Source organism: Aureococcus anophagefferens, assembly GCF_000186865.1.
Source record: "Aureococcus anophagefferens unplaced genomic scaffold AURANscaffold_4, whole genome shotgun sequence".
Lineage (NCBI taxonomy): Eukaryota > Pelagophyceae > Pelagomonadales > Pelagomonadaceae > Aureococcus > Aureococcus anophagefferens.
Window position 1 is genome coordinate 161,851 of NW_008705564.1, and position 24,969 is coordinate 186,819.

General features: G+C 70.2%; 8 protein-coding genes across 8 annotated transcripts in view; 6 read left to right on the forward strand and 2 right to left on the reverse strand.

The window, feature by feature from the left end:
- Positions 1-2: 2 nt before the first annotated feature.
- Positions 3-485, forward strand: AURANDRAFT_21953 (hypothetical protein; the record flags this gene model as incomplete). The annotated part of the gene is made up of 1 exon (XM_009035956.1): positions 3-485. A coding segment is annotated over one exon (483 nt), but the record flags the coding sequence as incomplete, so codon positions are not given.
- Positions 486-2,996: 2,511 nt separating this feature from the next.
- AURANDRAFT_14410 (hypothetical protein) lies at positions 2,997-3,503 on the forward strand (the record flags this gene model as incomplete). The annotated part of the gene is made up of 1 exon (XM_009035957.1): positions 2,997-3,503. A coding segment is annotated over one exon (507 nt), but the record flags the coding sequence as incomplete, so codon positions are not given.
- Positions 3,504-4,262: 759 nt separating this feature from the next.
- Positions 4,263-7,208, forward strand: AURANDRAFT_5987 (hypothetical protein; the record flags this gene model as incomplete). Its single annotated transcript, XM_009035905.1, has 2 exons — positions 4,263-4,810; positions 7,046-7,208. Coding segments are annotated over 2 exons (711 nt in total), but the record flags the coding sequence as incomplete, so codon positions are not given.
- A 5,214-nt stretch (positions 7,209-12,422) lies between these two features.
- AURANDRAFT_4398 (hypothetical protein) lies at positions 12,423-13,085 on the forward strand (the record flags this gene model as incomplete). Its single annotated transcript, XM_009035893.1, has 1 exon — positions 12,423-13,085. A coding segment is annotated over one exon (663 nt), but the record flags the coding sequence as incomplete, so codon positions are not given.
- A 1,903-nt stretch (positions 13,086-14,988) lies between these two features.
- AURANDRAFT_22099 (hypothetical protein) lies at positions 14,989-16,895 on the reverse strand (the record flags this gene model as incomplete). Its single annotated transcript, XM_009036460.1, has 2 exons — positions 14,989-15,564; positions 15,762-16,895. 2 exons carry the CDS (start codon positions 16,893-16,895, stop codon positions 14,989-14,991), a joined length of 1,710 nt encoding a protein of 569 aa, XP_009034708.1.
- Positions 16,896-18,373: 1,478 nt separating this feature from the next.
- AURANDRAFT_61977 (hypothetical protein) lies at positions 18,374-19,152 on the forward strand (the record flags this gene model as incomplete). The annotated part of the gene is made up of 2 exons (XM_009035958.1): positions 18,374-18,801; positions 18,861-19,152. 2 exons carry the CDS (start codon positions 18,374-18,376, stop codon positions 19,150-19,152), a joined length of 720 nt encoding a protein of 239 aa, XP_009034206.1.
- Positions 19,153-20,240: 1,088 nt separating this feature from the next.
- On the reverse strand, positions 20,241-23,667 carry AURANDRAFT_61978 (hypothetical protein; the record flags this gene model as incomplete). The annotated part of the gene is made up of 4 exons (XM_009036459.1): positions 20,241-21,761; positions 22,081-22,339; positions 22,485-22,938; positions 23,049-23,667. 4 exons carry the CDS (start codon positions 23,665-23,667, stop codon positions 20,241-20,243), a joined length of 2,853 nt encoding a protein of 950 aa, XP_009034707.1.
- A 459-nt stretch (positions 23,668-24,126) lies between these two features.
- AURANDRAFT_61979 (hypothetical protein) overlaps positions 24,127-24,969 on the forward strand; it is a gene marked incomplete at both ends in the record, with an annotated part of 2,007 nt that continues 1,164 nt past the window's right edge. The window contains one exon of the mRNA XM_009035959.1: positions 24,127-24,873. Coding sequence (XP_009034207.1) covers positions 24,127-24,873 — 747 coding nt within the window. The remainder of the gene's footprint in view (positions 24,874-24,969) is intronic.

Below are 24,969 nucleotides of genomic sequence, written 5' to 3' on the forward strand. Positions count from 1 at the left end.
GCGGGACGGCCTACGCGCTGTCGGTCGCGTCCGGCCGCGTGTCGTACGCGCTCGGCCTCACGGGGCCCTGCGCGTCCCTCGACACGGCGTGCTCGTCCTCGCTCGTCGCGGCGCACGCCGCCGTGAGCGCGCTGCGCCTCGGCGAGTGCCCGCGCGCCGTCGCGACGGGCGTCGGACTGCTCTCGGCCTCGGCGACGGCCGCGTTCTCCGCGGCGGGGATGCTGTCGGCCCTCGGGCGATGCCACACGCTGGACCGGCGGGCGGACGGCTACTGCCGCGGCGAGGGCTGCGGATCGTTCCAGGTGACGACAGGAGCCGGGAGCGCGCGCGTCGACGGGATCGCCGTGCAGCAGGACGGCCCGAGCGCGTCGCTCACGGCCCCGAACGGGACGTCGCAGCAGCGGCTCCTGGTGGCGATCTCCTGGGCGTCGGCTCGAGCCGTAGCGCTGGAGGCGCACGGCACGGGCACGGCGCTCGGCGATCCGATCGAGATCGGCGCCGCCGCCCGGGCGCTGCGCGCGACCGGCGGGACCGCGCGGTGCTCTTCGCTCAAGTCGAACGCGGGCCATCTCGAGGCGGCGGCGGCGGCAGCGGGCCTGGCCGCTCTCGTCACCGTGTCGACCTCCATCGATCCTCCAAACGCCCAGCTGCGGCGCCTGAACGCGCACGTTGGGTCGTTGGTCTCCGGAGAGGATTCGCGAGCGGAGCTCCCGATCGAGGCGACGGGGCGACGGGCGTCCGCGGGTCGGCTGAGCTCCTTTGGCTTCAGCGGGACGATCGCGCACGGTCTGTACGTGCCTGGCACGGTTGCCCGCGACCTTGTTGGTGCGTTGACCGCCCAGTCTCTCTTTCGTCGAGCATCTCAGATCGCGCGCGCGGGCGTCTACCAGACGTTTGGCGGCGCGTCGGCTCTGATCGCGGCCCTGGCACAGAAAGCTCTGCGCGGCGCAGCATATGCATACTCGCAGCCAGCACGAGTATACAGACCGCTTCTTGCATCGCTGTACTTCCGCTCCGCGAGCATGGGTCTCGCAACCTCACCAAGCATGGCGACTCCCGTAGTACTCAGCCTGGCCAAGACCCGGACTCGTCCGCGGGCGAAGACAGTCTCGAGGATGCGACTCGCGTTCTTCCACGGCATGGACACGTACGCCGAGTTCCAGGTCGGCTCGCTGGCCTACCAGGTCTGGACGACGGCGCCTTTCGATTGGGTCACCGCGAGCGCGCCGCACCGAGGGGCGGACTTCTCGACCGGGGCCGGCGGCGGGTTTCTTCGGAAGAAATTCGGGTACGAGCCCCGCAAGTCCCGGTCTTGGCGCCTCCTCACTCAGTACTCGCTGAATAGCTCGAGTCAAGCGTCGATGTTCGCTCGCATCCGCGAAGCTACGGACCAGAAGGAGGACACGTACGGCACGAGCGACGGCTGGTCCGCGTCGGTGGCCTCGGTCAGGAGATTCGCGAACGAGCAAGCGCCGCTGGAGGGCTTCGCCGGTATAAGCGAGGGCGCTACCGTCGGCGCCGTGCTCCTCGCCGAGCATCTGCGTGGCATCATGGACTTTGGAGCTGGATTCGAGGGAAGGAGCTTGGTCGGCGTCTGCGCGCTCACGTCCCCCGCTCACGCGCGAATGTACGAGGACTCGATTGCCGCTTCGACGCTGCAGCTCGTCGGCAGCGCCGACACGTTGGACGTGCAGCACATGGGAGGCCGGACGGCCGCAATGTTTGGGCACGGAGCGAGCGTCGTGTCGTTCTCCGGCGGGCACAAGCTCCCGAGACTCGCGCCGCGCCTACGAGACTCGTTTGTCTACTTGACGTCCAGCGTCTCCCGCACGAGAATGCGAACGTCGACCATCATGGCCAGTGTGTGTCGCTCTCAGCGGCCCCGAGCCTCGTCGACGCTTGTGCCGCGCCGCGAGGCGGCGACCGCTCGTCCCGTGGATTGTCGTTACTGGCCGCGGCCCCGGTCTTCACGCGCCGAGTGGGCGAGCCAGCAGGCGCTTTGCCTGTTTGACGCCTCGGTTGACGATGTTCGCTTCATTCACAGCATCTCGGCTGCCCGCGCTCTCATTCTGCGCGGCGGCGATCTGAAAGACGCCTCCGATGCGACGCTTCCGATCCTGGCCATTCTCTAGCGAGGCTGTACCTGCTTCGGTGACTGGTCTGTTGGTATTCGATGCTTCCCCGAAGGAGCGAGCGCCGTAGCGTGCGACGAGTCGGACGCCGTGGACCAGGCGCGGCGCTTCGTGTCCGCGTTAGCTCGCGCGCGGAGTGGCGCCGCGGGGGCGACGCTCTCGTAGATGCGTTCCGAGCCTGAACCTCGGGCGCCTGCTCCGTCAAAGCATCGAATTACTACATGCTCGATCTCGGCGAGCAGCAGCGCTGTCGTGGCTGAACATCATTTCCACGAATGTCCGTCCGGAGTCGCCGCGCGCGGTCCCAGAGGCAGCATCTACTGCGCGCCCCTTTGGAGAAGAGAGAGATTCCATGCCACGGAGTGGAGAAGCGGCGGTATGATGCTCACCAACGATCCGCGGACGCCTCTCAGCAGCTGGACCGGGGCCCGCGCGGTCGTCGTCCTCGGAGACCCCGCTCGCTCGGCCCGCGTCGATGTCTGCTGTCCCGTGTTCTTCGTCGCCGCGCGCCACCTGAACGCAGCTGTTGATTTTACCTGCGGCGACACTCGCCTTGCGCTACTCTGTGCCGAATCATTCGAGCGGGCTGCGTTCTCTCGAGTCGCCGCTTGCTTGATGACCAAGACGCGAGCCGTCGCCGCCGCGGTCGAAGCGCGGTTCGAGTCGAGCCGAGGAGACACGTGCGATGCCGTGGAAGCGCGGGCACGGTGTGCAGTTGATCACATCGGCGCGCTCCGCCCGCCGACGCGAGACCCCGCAGCACCTGAACAATGGTCGCTGGCTGCGGCTCGAACGACCTCCATCGGAGCGTCGTACCTCGCGCCCGTTCGCGAAAGCACCGTCTCGGTCTGCTGGGACTCGAACGACGTGGCCGTACTCGAGTTGGACGACGCTGACACGCTGAACGCCATGTCCGCGTCGCTGCTTGCGGGTCTGGCGCGACGCGTGCGCGAGGCGTCGGCGTCGACAGCCCGGGCGGTCGTCCTCCAGGCCAGCGGGCCCCACTTTTGCACGGGCGGTCGCTACGCGGGCAAGCCGGGAGCGGCTCCTTGGTGGCTCAAGGCACGAGGTGTCTATGGGCCGTCTGTCGTCTTGGACGCATACCGCAGGCTTCCCCTGGCGTCGACGACGGTCTGCCACGGGACCTCCGTGGGTGGTGGATTCCTGTTGGGCATCGCCGCGGACCTTCGCGTCTCGACGGTCTCGGCCCGATTCCGGCTCGGTGTCTCCCCGCACGGTCTCACGCCGGTCCTATCCGCCACAGTGATTCTCCCCGAGATGATTGGCGGGAGCCTCGCGGTCCGTCTGTACGTCGAAGACGCGCTCCTCGACGCCGAAGCCGCCCGCGGATCCGGGATCGTGCATCGCGTTTGTTCTAGCACCTGTGCGGCGAGGACATGCGCCATGCTTCTCGCGCGGTCGCGGGGGAAGGCATCGGGCCACCGGAGCTGCGAATCATCCCAGGAGGTCCTGCTGAACGTGGAGTCGAGCGTCATCGCGCTGGCGCCGGAGGGCGCGGTCAGGCGCGCGAGGGCCGCGGTCGCTCGAACGAAGCTCGCTTCGCCGTCCCCGCCGACGGTTCGTGAGGCACCGGCCGCGTCGACGACGACCGTCGTCATGTCGATCGTGGGGACGATCGTCGAGGACGCGGCGAGCATCGAGCAAGACACGCCTCTCATGGACGCGGGCATCGACTCGCTCTCGGCCGCGGACCTCGTGCGGCAGCTCTCCGCCAAGTTCAGCGTCGAGCTGCCGGCGACGACGCTTTTCGACTATCCGAGCGCGTCTGCTATCGCGACGCACGTCACGCGTGCGGTCCCGGCCGTGGAGCTCGATCTGGTCGAGGCACCGCTGCGGCGCAAGATATCGATCGACGCGACCAGACCGGAGCAGACGAGACTGAGCACAATAGCTCTACGTCTCCCGCTGGCACTCATGTCCACGCGAGATCTCGTCGGCTCGTCGCAGAGGGCGCTCTCGGTGGCGAGCTCCGTGCCGGTCGCTCGGTGGGACTCGGACTCGGTCCAGACCAAGGGGCTCAACGGAGACCAGAGACTGCGGCTCCGATATGGCGCGTTTCTCCGCGGCGTGCTGGGCTGCGACGCTCCGTGCTTTCGGATTCGCACCTCGGAGGCGGCAGCCATGGATCCCCAACAGCACGCCGTCCTCTCGGTCGGGTACGCCGCGATGTCGGCGCGCGGTCGCGTCCGGTCCTCGCTCGCGAATGAGGACGTTGGCACGACCCTCGGCATGATGAACACGGACCACGCGAGAAGCGTCGGGAGGATCCCTGGTCCCTACGACATGACCGGGAACGGGGCCGCGTCCGCGGGCGCGCGCCTCTCGTTCACCTTCGCGCTGCGAGGTCCGTGCGTCGCGATGGACACGGCTTGCTCTTCGAGTCTCGTCGCCACGCACGTCGCGTGCCGGCTCATCGAACACGACGAGTGCGACGACGCGCTCTCCGTGGGCACGAACCTGATCCTGACTTGGACGGGAGCCTTCGCGACGTTCGCTGTCGCCGGCATGCTGTCGACGGGAGGGCGATGCCACACGTTCGACGCACGCGCAGACGGCTACCAGCGCGGCGAAGGCACCGTCGCTCTATGGAATACGTCGGAAGCAGCCACGCTGACCCACGTCGGCTCGTCGATCCTCCACAACGGGCAGAGCGCGACGTTCACGGCCCTCAACGGGTCGTCGCAGCAGCATCTGCTGCGCCGCGCCTCGACGTCGGGCTCGAACTCTCACGTGGAAGCGCATGGCACGGGGACCGCGTTGGGGGATCCGGTCGAGGTCGGTGCCCTGGCTGCGACGCTCGACGAGATCAGCGTCGCGTCTCTCAAGGGCAACAACGGCCACGCGGAGGGGGCCGCGGGCGCGGGCGGTCTCGCCAACCTCGCCGCCGTGCTCTTCGAGGGCGTCAGCGTCTGCAACATGCAGCTTCGACGGCTGAATCACACCGTGTCGGACGTGCTCTCGAGGCGCAGGCTCGGCTTGTCGGTCGCTTCGACGCCGACTCGCTCGAACGACGTAGCGGGCGGAGCGAGCTCCTTCGGCGCCACGGGAATCATCGCCCACGGCATGCTGCATTGCAAGCGTCGCGAGGGCGCCGCCGAGGCAGCACTCTCTGCCCCGTCGCTGTACCGTCTCGAAGCCGACGCGAAGATCGCGGAGGTCCGCGTTCTCCTTCGAAGCGCGGTCCCCCCTCCGCCCGGATCCGACACGGTCGCGTCGGTGGTCCGCGTCCGCGGGGCAATGGAGGATCACCTTATCAGCGGTGTGGTGCTGTTTCCGGGCGTCGGGTACGTGGAGATGGCGGCTTCAGACAGCCGGTCCTTGGTCTCGAGCATCGAGGGCCTGAGCTTCGTGCGGCCGTGCGAGTTGGCCCTCGACACCGAGCTTCGGTACTCCTGCTCCGCGGACGGGGCCTTTGAGATCGCGAGTCGTGCCGGCACCCACGCTCACGGAAGATTGGGCACGATCACAAGAAGCTCGGTGCCTGGGACGGCTCGCTTCGGGCTGTTCGGGTCTTCCATCGCCTCGCCAGCGCGGACGACTGGGCGCACGGCTGCCACGCCAGCCACTGGTCGCATCCAGCTCTGGTCGCGAAGCCGCGCTTCGAGCCTTCGGCTGCGCCCTCGCGTCGCCGACGTCACCGATTTGCGTCGGTCGGTCTCCGTCGCCCTCGCTAGGACGCGTCCCTCGGTGCAGAACGATGGGATCTCGCGGCGCATCAGAGACGCGATGTTTCGACTCCACCGGGTTCCACTCGTCGAGGCGCTTTCTCGGTCGACGGTCCCATCGGTGCCATCGGCGCCCCGCTTGGCGCGAGTCCGCCGGGCGGTCGTCTCCGAGGCTCGGCCCAAGGTCGAGTCAACGCGACAGGCGGCGCCCCGAATAGTGGCTGGTGTCGAAGAGCTGATCTCCGAGGTGCTGTATGACCTCCAGAGCACGACGATTGCTTCAGAGTCGCCGCTCGCGGACGCCGGGCTGGACTCGATCGCCGCCACGGAGTTCGCGAACAGTCTGGTCAGTCGACTCGAGACGGAACTTTCGTCGACCCTGCTGTACGACCACCCCACCATCACGTCGATAGCCAGCTTGGTGGCATCAACGAGTCCGAGCGAGTGTCGAGCTGTCGAAGAGAGGCCCGCCGAAGAGCCGCGGCTTTGCCCGTCGCTGGGGCAGCAGCCTTCAGCGCGGCCCTCCATCGGCCCGGTTCGTTCTCTGCTGCTGCCCGGCGCGCACTCGAGCACATCAGCTCTGAAGCAGCTGGCCGCTCTCGCGCTGGCCGCGAACTCCACCGCGCTCGTCGCTCGATCGCGAGGGACCCAGGCTGTCGGCAGCTACGGTGCGTTCGCGAGCACAATCAAGAGCAACGCGGGCGCATTCTCGATCTCGGCCGCGGAAGCTCGGGTCATGGATCCGCAGAGCGGTCTCGTCTTGGAGGGCGCGTACGCGACTCTGAACTCGCCGCGGGAGGCTTTGCGAACCGCGCCGATCGGCTTCTTCCTCGGTATCGCCGGCTCGAGCCTGCTGGCACCGAGTGGCGGCGAAGCCGAGACGAGTGCGTCTTTCTCGGTCTACGGCGGGACGGCCTACGCGCTGTCGGTCGCGTCCGGCCGCGTGTCGTACGCGCTCGGCCTCACGGGGCCCTGCGCGTCCCTCGACACGGCGTGCTCGTCCTCGCTCGTCGCGGCGCACGCCGCCGTGAGCGCGCTGCGCCTCGGCGAGTGCCCGCGCGCCGTCGCGACGGGCGTCGGACTGCTCTCGGCCTCGGCGACGGCCGCGTTCTCCGCGGCGGGGATGCTGTCGGCCCTCGGGCGATGCCACACGCTGGACCGGCGGGCGGACGGCTACTGCCGCGGCGAGGGCTGCGGATCGTTCCAGGTGACGACAGGAGCCGGGAGCGCGCGCGTCGACGGGATCGCCGTGCAGCAGGACGGCCCGAGCGCGTCGCTCACGGCACCGAACGGGACGTCGCAGCAGCGGCTCCTGGTGGCGATCTCCTGGGCGTCGGCTCGAGCCGTAGCGCTGGAGGCGCACGGCACGGGCACGGCGCTCGGCGATCCGATCGAGATCGGCGCCGCCGCCCGGGCGCTGCGCGCGACCGGCGGGACCGCGCGGTGCTCTTCGCTCAAGTCGAACGCGGGCCATCTCGAGGCGGCGGCGGCGGCGGCGGGCCTGGCTGCTCTCGTCACCGTGTCGACCTCCATCGTTCCTCCGAACGCCCAGCTGCGGCGCCTGAACGCGCACGTTGGGTCGTTGGTCTCCGGAGAGGATTCGCGAGCGGAGCTCCCGAGCGAGGCGACGGCGCGACGGGCGTCCGCCGGTCGGCTGAGCTCCTTTGGCTTCAGCGGGACGATCGCGCACGGCCTGTACGTACCCGGCTCGACGGCCTGCGACCTTGTTGGTGCGTCGATCGCTCTCTCTCTCTTTCGGAACGCGGCCACTTCGCGGGCCGGCGCCCTCGTCGCGATTCGTCGAGCGACGAGACCCCTCTCCGTCCGCGCGGCCTCCGCCGCCTTTGAGATCGCCAAGCGGCCGCAGCGCGGCCCGGTCCGGGCGACGACCGCCGCGCCGCCGCGACGGCTCTTCGCGGGGCGGTTCGCGCGGCCGGCGCGGTACGCGCGGCGCTTCGAGGCCGCGCCCCGGGGCGCGCTTAGCCGCCTCTGCTTCGGCCTCCTCGACGCGCGGCCCGGCCCGCCCGCCCCCCGGCGCCGCGTCGTCGTCCGGCTCGCGCTGCGTCCCGCGGTCGCGCCGGCGGCCGCGCCGCCGCCGGCGGAGCCGTCGACGGCGCGGGCCGCCGCCGCCGCCGCGGGGCTCCGCGACGCCGTCGTCGCCTGCGTGCGGCGCGCCGCGGCGGGCGGCGACGCGGCGGACGCCGCGACGCTCGACGACCTCGGCGTCGACTCGCTCGGCGCCGTCGAGCTGCGGAACGCGGTCGCGCGAGCCACCGGCGTCGAGCTCAGCGGCGCGACGGTGCTCTCCAGGGCAGCAAAAGAGAGCGAAATTCCCAACTTCAAAGGCTCCTATCTCGGCCATTTTCCACTCGTTTCGGCTAATTCTTGGACGAGCGATCATCTCTCGGAACGGTCTCGAAGCGTGGATGCTTTTTCCGGAACGCGCGCGCGCGGAACGCTCACGTTGAAGCGACGTTGAATCACCCTTTTGCTGCCCAGGTGCTCTCGAACCCGACGGTCGGCGCGCTCGTCGCGGCCGTCGTCGCCGCGGGCGCCGCCGCGAACAGCGAGGCCAACGCCGCGGCGCGGCCGTCGGGCGAGGCCGCGACGCGCGCGCTCCAGCGCGCGACGCCGCCGGCCGTCGCGCCCTGCCGCAAGATCCCGCGCGTCTTCGGCTTCGTGCTGTCGACGCCGCGGGCCGGCTCGAGCCTCACGCAGCTCTGCCTCAACGCCCACTCGCGCCTCTTCGCGCCCCAGGAGCTCTACCTCCTCGCGTTCGCGGATCTCCGCGAGCGGCGCGCCGCGCTCCGGGACTACGCGCTGCTCCTCGCGGGGCTCGGCGGCGCGGTCGGCGACCTCCGCCGCGGCGACGGCCGCGGCCTCGCGGCCTTCTGGGAGCGCGGGGGCGCGGCGACGGCCGCGATCTACGCCGCGCTCGCCGAGTGGGCCGCGCCGCGGTGCGTCGTCGACAAGACGCCGCCGAACTCCTGCGACGCGCGCGTCCTGGCCCGCGCGCCGGCCACGTTCCTCCGGGGCCGCTACCTCTGCGTCTTCCGCCACCCGGCGGCGACGATCGACTCCTGGTTTGCCTTCCTCGGGCGGCTCGAGGCCGCCCACGGCCGCGAAGGCCGCGCGTCGGCCGCGGACGTCGAGCGCGAGTGGGTGACGTACGTCGAGGCCGCGCTCGCCTTTTCTCGCCGTCGCGCGGACGCGCTCCGCGTCACCTACGAGCAGCTCGTCACGGCCCCGGCGGCGACGCTGCGCCGCGTCGCCGAGGACCTCTTCGGTCTGGCCTACGAGCCCGCGACGGCGGCGCCCTACGGCTCCGCGGCCGTGGCCCAGTTCGCGCCGGCGTCGGGCGTCGCCGTCGTCGACGACACGCTCCTGCGGCGCCGGCGCGTCGAGCCGGCGCTCGCGGACAAGTGGACGACGGTAGACATCGTCCTCGGCGGCCGCGCGCGGCGGCTCGCGTGGCAGCTGGGCTACGCGGTCCGCGACGGCCGCGGCGGCGTCCGGCGCGCGCCGCCCGCTCGGACGCGCGCGGCCGCGGCGCCGCGGCGCGCGGTTTTCGTGCTCTCGACGCCCCGCGCGGGCTCGTCCCTGCTCCAGCTCTGCCTCCAGGCCCACGACGGCCTCTTCGCGCCCCAGGAGCTCTATCTCTTACGCTTCGACGACCTCGAGGAGCGACGAGAGACGTTGGGAACGGGCGGCGGCTACGACGGCGGCCTCGCGGCGGCGGTAGCCGAGCTCCGCAATGGGGAAATGGCCTTCGAGGGCCACGCGGTGCCCCTGGTCTACGCGGCCCTCGTCGAATGGGCGGCGCCGCGCGTCTTCGCCGACAAGACGCCGGGCTACTCCAGTGCTCTCTCCACGCTCCGCCGCGCGGAGGTTGTATTCCTCGACGCGCGCTACGCGCACCTCGCGCGCCACCCGGCGCCCTGCGTCGCGTCGTGGCGGCGCCTCCTCCGCGACAACCGGCGCCTCCGCAACGACGCGGGAGAGGGGGAAGACGACGTCGAGGCGGACTACTGCACCTTCAACGGGAACGTCGCCGCGTTCCTCGCGGGTATCGCGCCGCGGCGGAAACGGCGGCTCCGCTACGAGGACCTCGCGCGCGACCCGGCGGCGCAGCTCCGGCCGCTCTGCGAGGAGTTGTTCGACATCCCCTACGCGCCGTCCATGGCGTCGCCCTACGGCACGGCCGCCGTCGCGACCTTCGCGGCGCGCGGCGGCGGCGTCGCGGCGACGGACCCGACGCTCCTTAAGCGACAAAAAATCGACGCGGCCGTCGCGGACGCGTGGAAGCGGCGGCCCTACGCGCCCCTGCGGCCGGCGACGGTGGCCGCGGGCTGGCGCCTCGGCTACGCGGCCGAGGCCTGGCGCGCGGGCGAGTTCCGAAGGGTCGACCGCGGCCCCTTCGCGGTCCGGCGGAAGGGGGCCGGCGCCGCGGGCGACGTCGTCGTCCTCTACGACGGCCTCGGCCTCCGCTACGGCGCGGGGCTCCGCGTGCCCGCGGGCTTCGGTTTGGTCTGCTGCCAGGCGCCGGAGCTCCGCGACGGCCGTCGCGGCGCGTCGGCGGGGCCCCTCGACGGACGAGCCGCGCGCGACGCGGGCCTCCTCGCGGCGGAGCTCGACCCCCCGGCGCTCCTCGTGGGCTACTCCTTCGGCGGGGTGCTCGCACCGTACCTGCGCGACGCCCTGGCCGCGCGGGGCGCGGCGACGCGCGGCGCGTTGCTCGTGGACCCGCTGCCCTGGGGCTCGTCGCCGCGCGACGACCCAAGAGACCCGGACCCGCTCCGCGCGGCCGCGGGCTGCTACGACGTCCTCGTCGCGCGCCTGGGCTACGGCGCCGCGCCGGCCCTGCGCGCCGCCGTCGACGCCGGCGACGTCAACTCGCTGCCGGGGCTCGGCGCGGAGCTCCGGCGGTTTCTCGGGAGCGCGGCGGCCTTCGAGGAGGTCGACCGCGTCGCGCGCTTCCTCGACGCGTGCGACACTGCCTGCGCCTGGGACTTTACGCTCGGGGCCGCCGTCTTCGTGACGACGGCCGGCGGGCCCGCGCACTTCGCGGCGCGGAATCGGCCGAACCGCGCCCACGGCGACGGCGTCTACGGCTGGTCGGCCGCGGCGCCGAACGCGCGCCGCGCCGCGGTCCTCGCCGGGGGGCACTTCGACGCCTTCCGCGGCGCGGGGAACCTCCGGGCCCTGGCGGCCGCGCTCGAGGAGCTCGCCTTAGAGGGGTAGGTGATTTGTTTGAAGTAAAGATTGACCTCAATCGCGGGTGTGGATGAAACAAAGCGCTTGTCCAAATTCCGCGGTGCTTCAAATCAAAGCGGCCCGTGCTGTCACAGCGCACCGTTGCCACCTCGCGCGTGCAGCGGTCGACGACGCAAGGCGCTGCACGCGCCGCCGCTGCGACGGCGCCATGAGCGGCGGTCCCAACCTCGAGCGGCAGTCGTCGTTCCGCGGCTCGTCGCCGCTCGTCGAGACGCGGCCGGCGTCGTTCCGGAGGAGCGTCGCCGTCTTCTCGCTGACGGCCGTCGTCGTCGGCGGCGTGGCGCTGCGCCTCTTCCCCGGCCCTAGGAGCGGCGTGCCGGACCTCGTCGCCGCGTCGCGCTTCGGCCATCGCCCGACGGTCCCGAAGAGCTTCCACGCGCGGCTCGTCATGGAGCTGCCCTACATCGGGCTCCGCGAGCCCGTCGAGGTCTGGTCCGACGCGGACCTGGACCTGCAGCGCGTGCGCTACTGGGACGGGCTCAACGAGTTCCACCTGAACCCGAAGGGCCCCGGCTGCGAGACCGTGCCCGTGAGCTACGACGGCGAGACGGGCGAGGAGACCTTCGTGGGCCTGCCGCCCTGGCCGCTCCAGGAGTGGTTCCCGGACACGCGGCTCTTCACGGCGGCGACGCGCCTCGAGGCCGTCCGCGGCGTCGAGTGCGCGGTCTGGGCGTTGGTGGAGCCGGACGCGTACGTCGACGGGGGCAAATTCGTGGGCTCCTACGAGCTCTACACGGACCGGGCCACGGGCCACCCCGTGCGCTTCACGTTCCTCGGGCACAACACCTTCGGCGTCGGCTCCCACTTCGACAACTACACCTGGGACTATTTGGAGGTCGCCGCGGGACCGCAGGACGCGTCCGTCTTCGAGCTCCCGGACGCGTGCGCGGGCGCGCCGCTCCTCCAGACCGACGACACACCAGCAAACGACGACGCGCCGCCGGCGCCGGGCCCGCGCCTCGACTACAACGGCCTCGGGAGCGCGCCCGCGTCCTACCTCCCGGGCGACACGACGGCGGCGCTGCGGAAAGCCGCGTTCCACGCGTGGGCCGACGACCACGGCCGCGGCGCCCACGAGCGCACGGCGGACCGCTACGCCGAGTTCCACAAGGTCAAGCGCTACGTCGACGCGCAGAACCGGCGGCTCAAGGGCTCGAACGCGACGCTCCGGCTCAACGACATGGCCGACTGGACGGCCGCGGAACGCCGAAACGGGCGCCACGGCCTGCGCCATTCTGCCGTTTCGCGCGCCGACGCGGAGCTCGACGGCTACCCCGGCGGCGTCTGGCGCTGGCACGAGCCGTCCGTCGCGCCCGAGGATTTGAAGCGGTCCGTCGACTGGCGGAAAGTCGGCGGCGTCGCGCCCGTCAAGGACCAGGGCACCTGCGGCTCCTGCTGGGCCTTTGGCACCGTGGCGGCCCTCGAGGGCGCCCTCTTCGTCAAGACGGGCGACCAGCTCACGCTCAGCGAGCAGGCGCTCGTCGACTGCTCGTGGCCCGAGGGCAACAACGGCTGCGACGGCGGCGAGGACAGCATGGCCTACGAGTGGATGCTCCACCACCAGGGCGTGCCGTCGACGGCGGAGTACGGGCCCTACCTCAACGCCGACGGGCTCTGCCACGTGAAGGCGGCGAACCCCAAGGCCATGCCGGGCCTCGAGATCAAGGCGTGGACGCGCGTCAACGACACGCGCGCCGCGCTCAAGGACGCGCTGTCGACGCGGGGGACCCTGGTCGTGCGCGTCCAGGCCACGCCCCTCAGCTTCTACTTCTACGGCTCCGGCCTCTACGACGTGCCCCACGCCGAGTGCTCGCGCGACGCCGCGGACTCGGACCACATCGTCGCGCTCGTCGGCTACGGCTACGAGCCCAGCGGCCTCGGCTACTGGATCCTCCGCAACTCCTGGTCCGTTCACTGGGGCGAGGGCGGCTACATGAAGATCGGCATGGACAACGTCTGCGGCGTCGAGAACACGGCCACGTACCCGACGGTCGACGGCGTCTACGTGCCGTGAGCTTTCTTGGCTTCTTCCGCGCGGCGCGTTACGCCCGCCGCCTAACATCATCGCTCTACGTTGTGGTGGTGTTTTGCTGTGCGTGGGGGTCGTGCTTCAAGAGAGCTCCCGGGCTCGTCCGGCTTGGCGATTTGAATCATGTACGCGGGCGACGACTCGGACGACGCCGAGGCCAAGCACGACTCGCCCGCGCGCAAGCGCAGCATCTCGGGCTCGGGCGACGATTTCGGCGTAAAGACTTTTAGGCTATACTTGCGCGTCGAGGCGCGCGAGGGACTTTGTCGCTTTCTCGTTGCCCTTGGCAGCGGCGCGCTCGAACCAGTACCTGGCTTTGCCGAGGTCGACTTCCGCGCCTTCTCCGTCCCTGTAACAGCAGGCAAGGTTGTTCTCTGCATGGTTATAGCCTTGATCCGCCGAGAGCGCGTGGTACCGGAACGCTTCTTCATAGTTCTTCTCAGAGTAAAGTAAAGACCCTAAATTGTTTTGCGCGACCGCGTCGCCCCGGTCTGCGGCCATGCGATACGGCTTCATCGCCTGCTTCTTGTCCAGCTTGACGCCACTTCCAGTCTCGTACATAAACCCAAGTTGTGTCATCGCGTCCACTTCCCCGAGCTCCACGGCGCGCCGGTATATCTTCGCGGCTTTCTTGTCGGATTTCACGAGACCGTAGTAACCGTGGCAGTACGCGGTTCCCAAATGCGTAATCGCTTCCGGCACCTCGTTCTCCACGTGGCGGCGAAGCCGCGCGAGCATCTCCGCATTCGTTTCCGATGGAATGCGACAGAGCGGACACGCGTTTTCGATCTTTTCCTCGCACGATCGGCAGACCAGCCGGCAGCAACAGACGCGAAGCACGCCCGGAGCATTCACGTCCCACTCCTCGAGGCAGATCGGGCACCGCGACCCGAGCCGTGCCGACAGCGGCTCCCGCTCCGGGTTCGCCTCGCGCCGCAGACGCGCCGCTTCGTGCTCCGCCGCGATGCGCGCGCGGATCTCGTCGGCGTGCGACCGCGGCGCGGGGCCGTAGACGACTTCCTTCGGGGGCGACGGCGGGGCCTCCGCCCGCGCCGCCTCCGCGACCCGGTCATCCCGAATCTTCTTGCACGCCGTCCGGTGGCCGCGGTCGCGCCAATCGATGCGTTGGCAGGCGACCGTACAATATTGAGCCGTGCCGCAGGGGCATGGGAGCTTCGCTTTCGCCGAGCAAATTGTGCAGAGCGTGCGGAGCTTAGCGTTCTTCACCCGGGCCATTCGCTGTTCATACTCCCGCTTTTTCACCATCCACTCCGGCTCCTTCATCTCGTCGCGATCGTCTCCCCCCGAGGCCATCGTGTGGTCGTCTCGGCGAGACTCTCGCCTCGCCACTCGCGCTCGCCAAGCCCGACGCGTCCGGGGGTGCGCCTCCCTGACGGCCTTGAGGCGGATCGAGCGTCGTCTGAAGTGAGTACGACGCGGCTCCTCGAGTTCGTTCAGGCAGGTGTTTTTAGCAGGCAAAGGGGGGGACCGGTCGGGCCGGCGACAACCGCGCGGGCGCGGGCGCGCGGCCCTCCGCGTCCCGGGGGGGCGGCCTACTTCTTGGACTTCTTGTCGGCGGACTTCTTGGCCTTCTTCTCGAGGGCCTTCTGGGCGTCCTTCTCGGCCTTGGCCGCGGCCTTCTCCTTCTTCATCATCGCGTTGGCCGCGTCGAGCTTGTCCTCGAGCTCGAAGATCTGGTCCTCGACGGAGCCGTCGCCCTTCTTGAGGCGGTCCTTGAGGCTCTTGAGCTGCTTGGTCATGCGCTTGATCATGTCGCGGTCGACGTCGGCGGCGGCCGTGACGGACTCGATCTTGTTGCCGAGCGCGTCGAACTTGTCCTCCTCCTGCGTCGGCGCGGCCTTCTTCTTCATCTTGGCTCCGCGAGCTCGCGGGCGCGGACGGCCTCCATCCACTCGGCGCCGGAGATGTGGACCTTCTGGTCGCCGGGGATCTCCCAGATCTCGGGCGCGATGTCGCCGAAGAACTCGGCGTTGTGCGAGATCATGAGCACGCCGCCCTCGAAGTCCTTGATCGCGCGCGAGAGCGCGCCGAGCGAGTCGCGGTCGAGGTAGTTCGTCGGCTCGTCGAGGATGACGAGGTGGGGGCAGAACCACATGGACGCGCCGATGACGCACTTGACCTTCTGGCCGCCGGAGAGGTTCTTCATCTTGCCGTAGGTGCCGAACTCCTCGTGGAGGCCGAAGTCGTCGAGGTGCTTCTGGATGCAGTTCGTCGTGAGCGGCTTGACGTTGCCGGCCTCGGCGGCGATCTTGTCGTCGATGGCCTTCATGAGCTTGAAGAAGCCGTTGGACTCGAGGACGACCTTGGGCACGTAGAGGTTCTTGTTGTCGTCCATGGACGTGCCGTCCTTGTTGGCCCACTTGACCTCGTACTCGTAGTCGCCGTGGCGCGTGCGGCGGCCGACGAGGTGCTTGATCTGGCGCTGGCAGTCGGGGAAGATGCCCGTTCGGGTCCGTCGGCGGGGGCTTCTGGCCGGCCTTGAGGGGCTCCATCTTCTCGAAGATGATCTGGCGCTCGCCCGTCGCGTTGCCCGCCTCGTCGAGCTCCGCCGCGAGCTCCTTGAGGTAGACGACGAAGTTCTGCTTGAGCTTGGCCTTCTCCTCGTCGGTCATCTGCGACGGCCTCCATGGCCTGCTGCTCCTTGTCGAGGCCGCCGGAGAAGCGCCACTGGATGTACTCGACGGGCGACATCTCGAGGTGCTGCTCGATGTGGTGGAACGCGTGCTGCGCGACGTAGGCGACGCGGCAGTTCTGGTGGCGGTAGATCTCCGGGGAGCCCGCGTCGGGCTTCGTCTCGCCGACGAGCGCCTTGATGAGCGTGGACTTGCCCGCGCCGTTGGGGCCGATGCACGCGACGCGCGACGCCTGCGAGAGCTGGCACGACACGTCGACGAGCGTCGCCTTCTTCGCGCCGGGGTACGTGAAGGAGATGTTCTTGGCCTGGATGATGGCCTTGGTCTTGGACTTGACGCCCTCGAGCGGGCCGGGCACGGGGAAGGTGAACTTCATCTCCGTGTCGTGGATGGAGAAGTAGGCCTTGGCCATGGGGCACTGCTCGACGAACTGGTCGAGGTTGCCCGTGTAGCGCTTGAGGCGCATGTTCTCGTAGTGGATGACGTCCGTGAGCACCTTGTTGAGGAACTTGGAGTCGTGGGAGACGACGAGCGTCGTCACGTGCTCGCACTCGGGGCCCGTGAGGAAGTCGCAGAGCCACGCCTGCTTCTGCACGTCGAGGTGGTTCGTCGGCTCGTCGAGGAGGAGGAGGTCCGCGTTGAGGAGGACGGCGCGCGCGAGGGCGAGCTTCATCTTCCAGCCGCCCGAGAGGTTGCAGATGGGCTTCTCGATGAGCTCCTCCGTGAACTCCATCTCGAGGAGCTTGTCGTGGATCTTCTCGCGGCCGAGCGGCGCGAGGATGGGCTCCTGGAGGCAGAAGTCGATGGTCGGCGTGTTCGCGTCGGAGCCGTCGATGTCGTGGTCGACGAAGCACGCGCGGAGCTTCATGAGCTCCTCGGCGCCGGGGAAGCCCGCGAGCTGGCCGCTGGAGATGGCGCGCATGAGCGTCGACTTGCCGCAGCCGTTGTGGCCGAGGAGGCCGTAGATGCGGCCGCGGCGCACGTGGAAGTGCGTCGTGTTGAGGAGGATCTTGCCGCCGTACGCGAGCTTGAACTCGACGTTGCAGAGGATCTCGCCCTCGCCCTCGGGGATGTCGAGGACGACGTCGCGCTTCGGCACGCGCTTCTCGGAGTCGTCCATGAAACCCTTCGTCACGTTCTTCGCGGCGGCCTCGTTCATGATGGGCTCGAGGTAGGCCTGGCACGTCTTCTCCCAGATGTGGAGGTGGAACCTGCGTGGGGGCGAGCGGTCGAGCGACACGTGGGCGCGTGGGGCGCGTGGGTCCGGACGGGGCTACGTAGGGACACCGGGTCGAACTCCTCGGCGACGCACGAGTTGCTCGCGAGGCTCGCGATGTACGAGAGGACGGGCTTGAAGGACTCGGCGACCTCGACGTTCTGCGCGGCGATCTTCTCCGAGAGGAGCTGCTCGAGGGCCTTGGGCATGATGTTGGTGGCGACCGCGTTGAGGCTGGACATGATGAAGAGTGCGGTCGCGAGGGTGTTGATGTGAGAGTGGTTCGGGCCTACGATTCGACGTCGTTTCGAGCAAGGTCGGGCGTTTCGAACGAACTCGAGGCGCCGCGAGAAGGCGTCGAAGTCGTTCGACGGCCGGTCCCGCGTCCCCCCCGGCGCGCCGAACTACCCCGCCGCGCCGTCTGACGTCGGGGTCAGGACGAAGGGCGCCGCGGTCACCGTCGAGGGTGAGCCGCGAAGGTCGTTCGGCGGCCGGCGGGCGAGGGGCCGGAAAAGCCGCGCGGGGGTGTGTGGGGTTCTCGAGCGGGTGACGAGAGAGCAGGGGGGGGGATGGAGTGTGGCAAGGGGGTGTGGGGGCGCGAACGACGAGGACGCGGGTGTTCGCGAGGAGGCGCGGGTAGATGCGGCTCAAATTTGTCGCCGACGACGTGGACTTTGCGTCACAGCAACAAAAACTGCTACTGCATCATTAGCTTTTGTGCGCCGGCGGTGCGCTGTCATGTGTCAGTCGCTCACGTTTTTTTCCAAGACGGGCATCATGCGCGTGAGCGGTATCCGGCCCCTCGGCGCGCCGGCGCGTGCGCGAGGCTGAGACGCGGCGCGCGGCTTACGCCAACATGAGCCGCGCGCGCGAGGTCCGACGTGCTTCGCGGAGGGCTGGGGCGGCACGCTCAGCACAGGAAAACCCCAAAAGCAGCGCGAATCGAGCGGCTCATCTCCAGGGGAGAGAACGACTTCTGACGCTGGGCCCCCGACGCGCGCGCGGGCACGCCGCCGAGCCGGACAAATTTAGCACAGGGTCCCACCAACTAGATCTATGCTGTCGCGGCCGGACTTCGCCTCGCGTAGGATGGCGTGCGCATCTCTCGGTCCCGATCGGGATTCGTCCTTCTTCCAGCCTCTTGTACTCCCGCGTGGGCCCGAGCCCGAGCAGGCTCCCCTCGAAGGGCTCGCATGAATACGAAGCATGCACCACAAGGGTCCGCGGCGACCCCGTCGCACGGCCCCCAATAGGTATCAACCGCCGAAACCTCCCGTGAACAGCGGAGCACTCGATGATCGTCGACCCCAGGCCAGAATCTCCAAGTCGTCACCTCGGTGGTCACACGACGAGACTTTGTGAGAGCGTCGTCACGAGTGAACATGCACCCCACGGTGCCGCCCTCGGGCGCCAACCGCGCCGCGACCGACGCTGCGGAGCGCGACGCGGCGGCCTGCGCCCAGCGCGACCGCCTCGGCGACTCCGAGCGGCAGCCGGAGGCTCAAGCCGCCTCCCAGCTCGCCAAGCGCTACAAGACGGAGACGTCGTGGAAGGGGTCCCCGTTCCTCGGGCGCAACGGCCCCGACGCGGCGATGCTCTACCGCTTCCTCGCCCAGTTCACGGCGTGCGACAACGCGAACCGATTCAAGAAGTTCAAGCAGTACTGCCGCATCGCGGGATACGACTACGAGCTCAAGAAGACGTTCCTGGAGACGCTATGTGTGGCGGACGACCCGGACGACGACGAGGACCTCGGCGTCGACATGCACGGCTTCATGGTCGCGCTGAAGAACATCGAGCAGTTCCAGAAGTGCGTAACTCGCGCGCGCGCGCGCGAAAAAACCTTCCCGACCTAATCCCGCTTCACAGGTACGCCAAGGCCGCGTGGGCCAAGGCCTCCAAGAGCGACACGGAGATCCCGGAGAAGTTCTACGACGAGCTCCGCGCCGCCTACGAGAACAGCTACGCCATCGTCCAGTCCAACGCCAACATCGAGACCTTCCGCATCGAGCTCGCGGAGGACACGACCGCCGTCGCGTCCAAGACCGCGAAGCTCCGGCGCCGCGTCGCGGAGTACGGGCTGGAGAAGATGTCGGGGGTGAACGCGACGGACAAGACGTGCACGTTCGTGGCCAACACCCTCCCCCTCCTCGAGCGCTAGGGCGGGGATCCCCATCCCTGAATCCCCCCAAACCCAAGTCCGAATCCCCCTAATTCTCCAAGAGGATGACTCCTAGATCAGGCCCTATGGGGGGCGCGCGCCTTCGTGTCACCGGGTCCGCCTGGGTCCGCGGGCGACCCGTCGAGGCCGGGCGGACGGCGTCGAGCGGGACCGCGACCGCGCGTGCGGCGCGAACGTCTGGCTCTGCGACGTGACCCGGTCGCTGCCCTCGGAGCCCCCGAGCACGTCCACGTCGCCGTCGTCGTCGTAGTTCGACGCCGTGAGGATGTCCGCGTCGCCGTCGCCGTCGACGTCGACGGCGAAGACGGACTGGCCGTCGTCGGCCAGCGTCGTGATCACGTGCTCGGAGAACGCGACGGTGCCCGACACGCACTCGACCGCCGGCGTCGGCGTGGGAGCGGGCGTGCACGACGTGTGGTCGTACCACGCAACCGTGTCGTCGTACTTGTCCGCCGACAGCGCGTCGACGTACGTCCAGCTGCTGGAGTCGGGCGTCCCGATGGACATCATGATCTTGCACGCGCCGCCGCGGCCGAGCCTCCACCCGCGCGCCGCGTGACTAATTGACGCGACCCAGCGCTAATACACGGGGACGCGGGTCGCGACGAGGAAGATCTCGCGGCGCACGGCTCGCCGCGGATTTCCGACGGACGCGCGGCGGGCGTCGCGCCCCAGCGAAACCCGTCGAAGGAGAGCACGCTGGCGCCGCCGCCGTCGTCGAAGGCGTCGTCCGCGGCCATGTCGTTCGTCTCGCCGTAGGAATTGGCGCCCGAGACGCCGTCGACGACGACGGATGTCCACAGAGGCCGAAAGGCATGCTCAGTGGCTTCCGCTGCGGCGCTCCCGCGCCGCCGACGCGCACACCGTTTTGCGCGCAGCTGGTGAGCGTCGTCACGGACACGGAGCACGGCGCGGCGACGGGTTTCCAGGCCCACGACGCCGGGAGACGCGTGTCGCAGCACGTCGAGAGGACCACCGGAGAGCGTCAACACTTGCACCATCTCTTTCAACAAACAGCGAGTTGTGTTTGACGTTCAACTAGAGACGCCGAAATAATTTATGACGTCCTACGCGGCGGGCCGCTCCGACGCGACGACGCGCGGGTCGCCGAAGGGCACCGGCGGCGCGCCCGGGCCGTCCGGCGCGCCCGGGCCGTCCGGCGCGGGCACGACGGCCGCCGCGTCGGCCTTCTCGCGCTCCGCCGCCGCCACGTCGCGCTTCGCGCGCTTCGCCGCGGGCTCGTACTGCGACTTCTCGGGCTCGCGCGGCGGCCCCGCCGCCGGGGCCGGCCGCTCCGGCGCGACGGCGGGCGCGTAGTCGCGGCGGAGGTACGACGACGCCGGCGCCGCGGCGGGATCGCTCGCCGGCGCCGCGCCGTGTTCGAGCGCCGCGCCGTGCTCGAGCGCCGCGCGGCAGCCGCAGCAGAACCAGGCCTCGTCGTCCGCCGGCGGCGGCGCGGCGTCGCCCGCCGCCTTGAGGCAGTCGACGTGGAACCAGCCCCCGTGCGGGCACGCCTTGTTGGCGTCGCACGCGACCATGTCGCCGAACTCGCCCTCGCCGCAGTAGCAGTAGCCGGGCGCCTCCGCGGACTCGTTCGCGGGCGACCATCCCGCCTGGCGGCACTCCTCGAGCGCCCGCGCGACGGCGCCGGGATCCTCCCGCATGGCATCGTTGAGCTTCGAGGCCAGGACTTCGGGGCGCGTGCCGTTGCTGTAGCTGTTGCGGTACGTATTCGGCGTCTCGACGCCGAACGCGACGAGGAGCACGGCTCGCACCTGCTCGCGGCGCAGGCCCTCAGAATTGCTATACTTCGCCTTGACCTGCGTCGCCCCCTTCTCCACGAGGTCGTGGAGGACGGCTGGCGCGAGGTCCTCGAGCTCTTCTTCGCTGAGTCCGCTCTGTTTGTTTCTCCCGCGCTCGCGCTTCGTCGTGAGCGCGGCCCACGTCAGGCCCATGAGCCATTCCGTCACGCGCAGCGTGTCGCCCTCTGCTATCGCCACGGCCCGGATCTTGCGCGGCCAGGGGCCGCCGCAAAAGAGGCACCAGTCCCATAGCATGGCCTGAAGCAGGTCGACGACGCGCAGAAGCCGTAGACCTTCGGCGACGTCGTCGGCCGCGGCCTCGGCGACGCCGTCGGGCGCGTCGGGCGGCACCGCCGCCGCGGCCTTGGCCGCGGCGACGGCGCTGAGCGCGGCGACGATCTCCTTGTGGACCTTGTACTCGTCGTAGAAGGTGCGCTCGTACTTCATGAAGTCGGCGTACTCCTGGGGCTTGCACAGGTCCTTGAGCAGGAACTCGTCGACGGCGAACTGGCTCGAGCCGGCCTTGGCCGGCCACTGGAGCTGCGCCGCGATGTGCGCGGCGCGGCTCTCCGCGACGTCGTCCTCGAGCCCGCGCGCGCGGATGTCCTCGAGGCGCTCGAGGAGGAGCGAGTCGCAGCGGTAACCGCGGAATTTACTTCGGAGGCGGGAAACATTAGAATAAGCTTGTGAACCGAAGTACCCGTTGCGTAGACCGAAGGATCGCCGACGAATGTTGATTTTCTCTTTCAAGCTCGAACCGATGTCGACGCCGACGAGGGGGCAGTGCTGCAACAACATCTTCTTGTGCTTATTGCAGCCATGCGTGTTATACCGGCCGTTCAAGAAGAGGTACCGCTGCGCAGTACACAGCCGTAAAAAATCGACGCGCGCGCATTTTAACTTGACTCGGAAGGCGCGGCCGCTGTTATAGCTTTCACTGCGACCGATGACTGACATCGTCTCGAGACGATCGCGTCATCATCGCTGCAACGTTGCCATCGAGACCGACACTGAAGTTTAGACGGGCGGCGCCGGACGGGGCGATGAATATTAAAACACGCACGCCCCCCCCAACGCACCAATATCAACAGTTGGGCGCGCAGACGTAGGACATGGGGATCTCGTCGTCGACGAGGTGGTCGGTCTCTTCGTAGTCCTCGCCGTTGTCGCCGAAGAGGTTCTCCGGCGCGGTGCGCGCGGGCGCGGCGGGCTTGTCCTGGCTCTTGCCGCAGAAGGCGAAGGAGAAGTCGATGAAGCAGTTGGCCTGGTCGTTCTCGAGGAGCGCCGTCGGGTCCGCGGCGGCCTCGGGCGACACTTCCGGCGGCGGCGGGAGCTCGGGCTCCTTGGGCCGCATGGCCATGGACCTGCGCGGCGGCGCGGTGGGGTCGCGGCGGCGCGGAGGGGGGCGGGCGCCGTTTCGCGGTGGGGTCGCGGCGGCGCGGAAAGGGCGGGCGCCGTTTTCGCGATCCCGCGTCGCGCCCCGGGACGCCGCGGACGCGCGTCGACGACGAGCCCTCGGAGTTGAAGCGCGTGACCCACTCGCCGAGGTCGTCGTCCGGCGGCGCGGGCGGTGGCGCCGGCGGCGGCTCCACGGGCGTGCCGACGGCGTCGACGCGGAGGCCCGCCTTGTCGCCCGGCGGCGCGCCGGGCGCGCCGACGCCGACGGGCTCGTCCGCGACGACGGCCGTCGCGACGGGCGTCTGCATGGGCTCGAAGGGCCGCACGACGACGGGCTCCTCGTCGCTCCGGATGACGACGAGCCGGTCCTTGGCCGTCATGTTGATCGTCGGGCCGATCCAGTCCGTCGCCGCCGCGGACGAGCTCGACGCGCAGCAGAGGAAGCCGCCCTTCTTCGGCGCCGCGGTGGCGACGAGGTCCGCGGCGGCCTCGTGGTGGCCCCGCTCCGCGGCCTCGCGGAGGAGCATGCGGCCCTCGGCCGTGTTCTTGGCGACGCCGCCCGTGCCTGGGCGGGAAACGGGTGATTCGACGTCGCTTCAACGTGAGTGTTTCCAAAACAAGCACGCTTCGAGACCGTTCCGAGGGATGATCGCTCGTCCAAAAATCAGCCGAAACGAGTGGAAACCGGCCGAGAGAGGAGCTTTCGCGCCCGTTTCCCGCCCCGGCCCGCGCCCTCGCAGACCATGTGGCCGAGGTAGTAGAGGGCGTCGGCGTCGCGGAGGCCGTCGTCGCCCCGCAACTCGAGGGCCTGGCGGAAGAACTGCTCCGCCTCGGGGTAGGCGCCGTCCTCGAGGTAGTAGAGGCCGACGCGGACGAGCGCCGGGAGGTACTTGGCGTCCGCGGCGGTCCGGAGCCACTGGAGGGATCGGATGCGGTTCGGGCTGCAGCCCCGGCCCCGCACGTAGAGGTTGCTCAGCAGGAGCTGCGCCTCGGGCATGTTCTGCGCGGCCGACGCCTCGGCCCAGCGGAACTGCATCTCGTCGTTGCGCGGCACGTCGCGGCGGCGGCCGTCGCAGAGCTGCGCGAGCACGAACTGCGCCGGCGCGAAGCCCGCGTCCGCCGTCTCCTCGAGCAGGGCGAGGCCGATGCGCGAGTCCGCCGCCGTGCGGTCGCTCGACGTGTGCTGCGCCAAATCGGCGTAGCCCAAGTGGCCCAGGGCCTGGTTGTACTGGTCGTTGAGCTCGGGCTTCTCCGGGGACTGCTGCGGCTGGACGCGCAGGACGAAGTCCGCCATGGTCCCCGGGCCGCCGACCGACCGGGGGGCGAGGCGACCTGGGAGGGCTGGCCACCAAAGCTGCCCACACCGAAAAAAACACGACCGCATCTTGAGCGGCGCTGCAGACTTTTTCAAGTCGGTTGGCAGCATGGATCGAGGCGGCCGGCGCTGAGCGGCGGCTCCCTCGTCGGCTCGGCAAGCGCCGCCTCGGATCGCGGCGCGGTCGCCGCCTCGGATCGCGGTGAAACACCGGGGCTGCCGACCATGGCGAAGACCGGCGGCCCGCCCCAGTCCCCGTCGGCGGGCATCTTCTCGGACCTCGCCGGGAAGCGGCGCGCGCAGCACGGCACGCCGGAGAAGGAGCCGCCGACCGTGAAAAAGCGCATCGCCTTCACGCCCGCGGCGACGCCCGCCGCCGAGCCCGAGAAGAAGCCCGCCTTCTCCTTCTCGAAGCTCGGCCAGCGGAGGCGCCAGTCCATGGTCGCGCAGGGCCTCGCGCCGGCGGGCGTGTCCACGGAGGCGTTCCTGAGCGGCGCGCGGGGCACGCCCGCCTGGGCCGCCGTCGACGACGCGCCCGACGGCGAGCCGCCGCCCGCGGCCGCCGTCCGCGACGCCGTGCCGGCGGCCCCGGACGCCGCCGACGCCGCGGACAAGGGCCGGGCCGTGCCCGAGCACAAGGTCCGCGCGCTGCAGCGGCGGCGGCGCACCGAGGCCCTCCGCGTGCTCGCGCGCGTCGTCGGCGCCGCGGCGTCGCGGCGGGCCGCGCGGCTCGCCGAGCGCGGGCTCCGCGCCTTCCTCGTCACCGCCGCCCGCGCGAAGAAGGCCGCGTCGACGTCGGCCCACAAGCTCGAGCTCGCGGCGCTCGCCGCGGAGCTCGAGGACCTCCGCGCGGCGGCGGCCGGCGGCGACGCCGCGGCGGCGTGCGACGAAACCGCCGCGGCGCTCGAGGCGGCGCTCGCGGACGAGCGGGCCGCGCACGCGGCGACGCGCGCCGAGCTCGAGGCCGCGCTCGAAGCGCGCGGCGCCGTCGCGACGGCGGCGGCGGCGACGGCGACGTCGCCCGCGGCGTCGCCCGCGAAGGCGGCGCCCGGCGACCTCGCGGCCGCGCTCGCCGCGCGCGCGGACCTCGAGGCCGAGGTTGCGGCCCTGCGGCGCGAGCGGGACGTCCTCGTCGGCGACTTCGCCGCCGAGACGCGGCGGTCCGCGGACCTCCTCGGCGCGGCCGTCGGCGAGCGCGACGCGCTCGCGCGGACGAACGACGCGCTCCGCCGCGGCGCGGCGCCGGAGACGCCGGCGGCGACGTCGCGCCAGAAGCAGCGT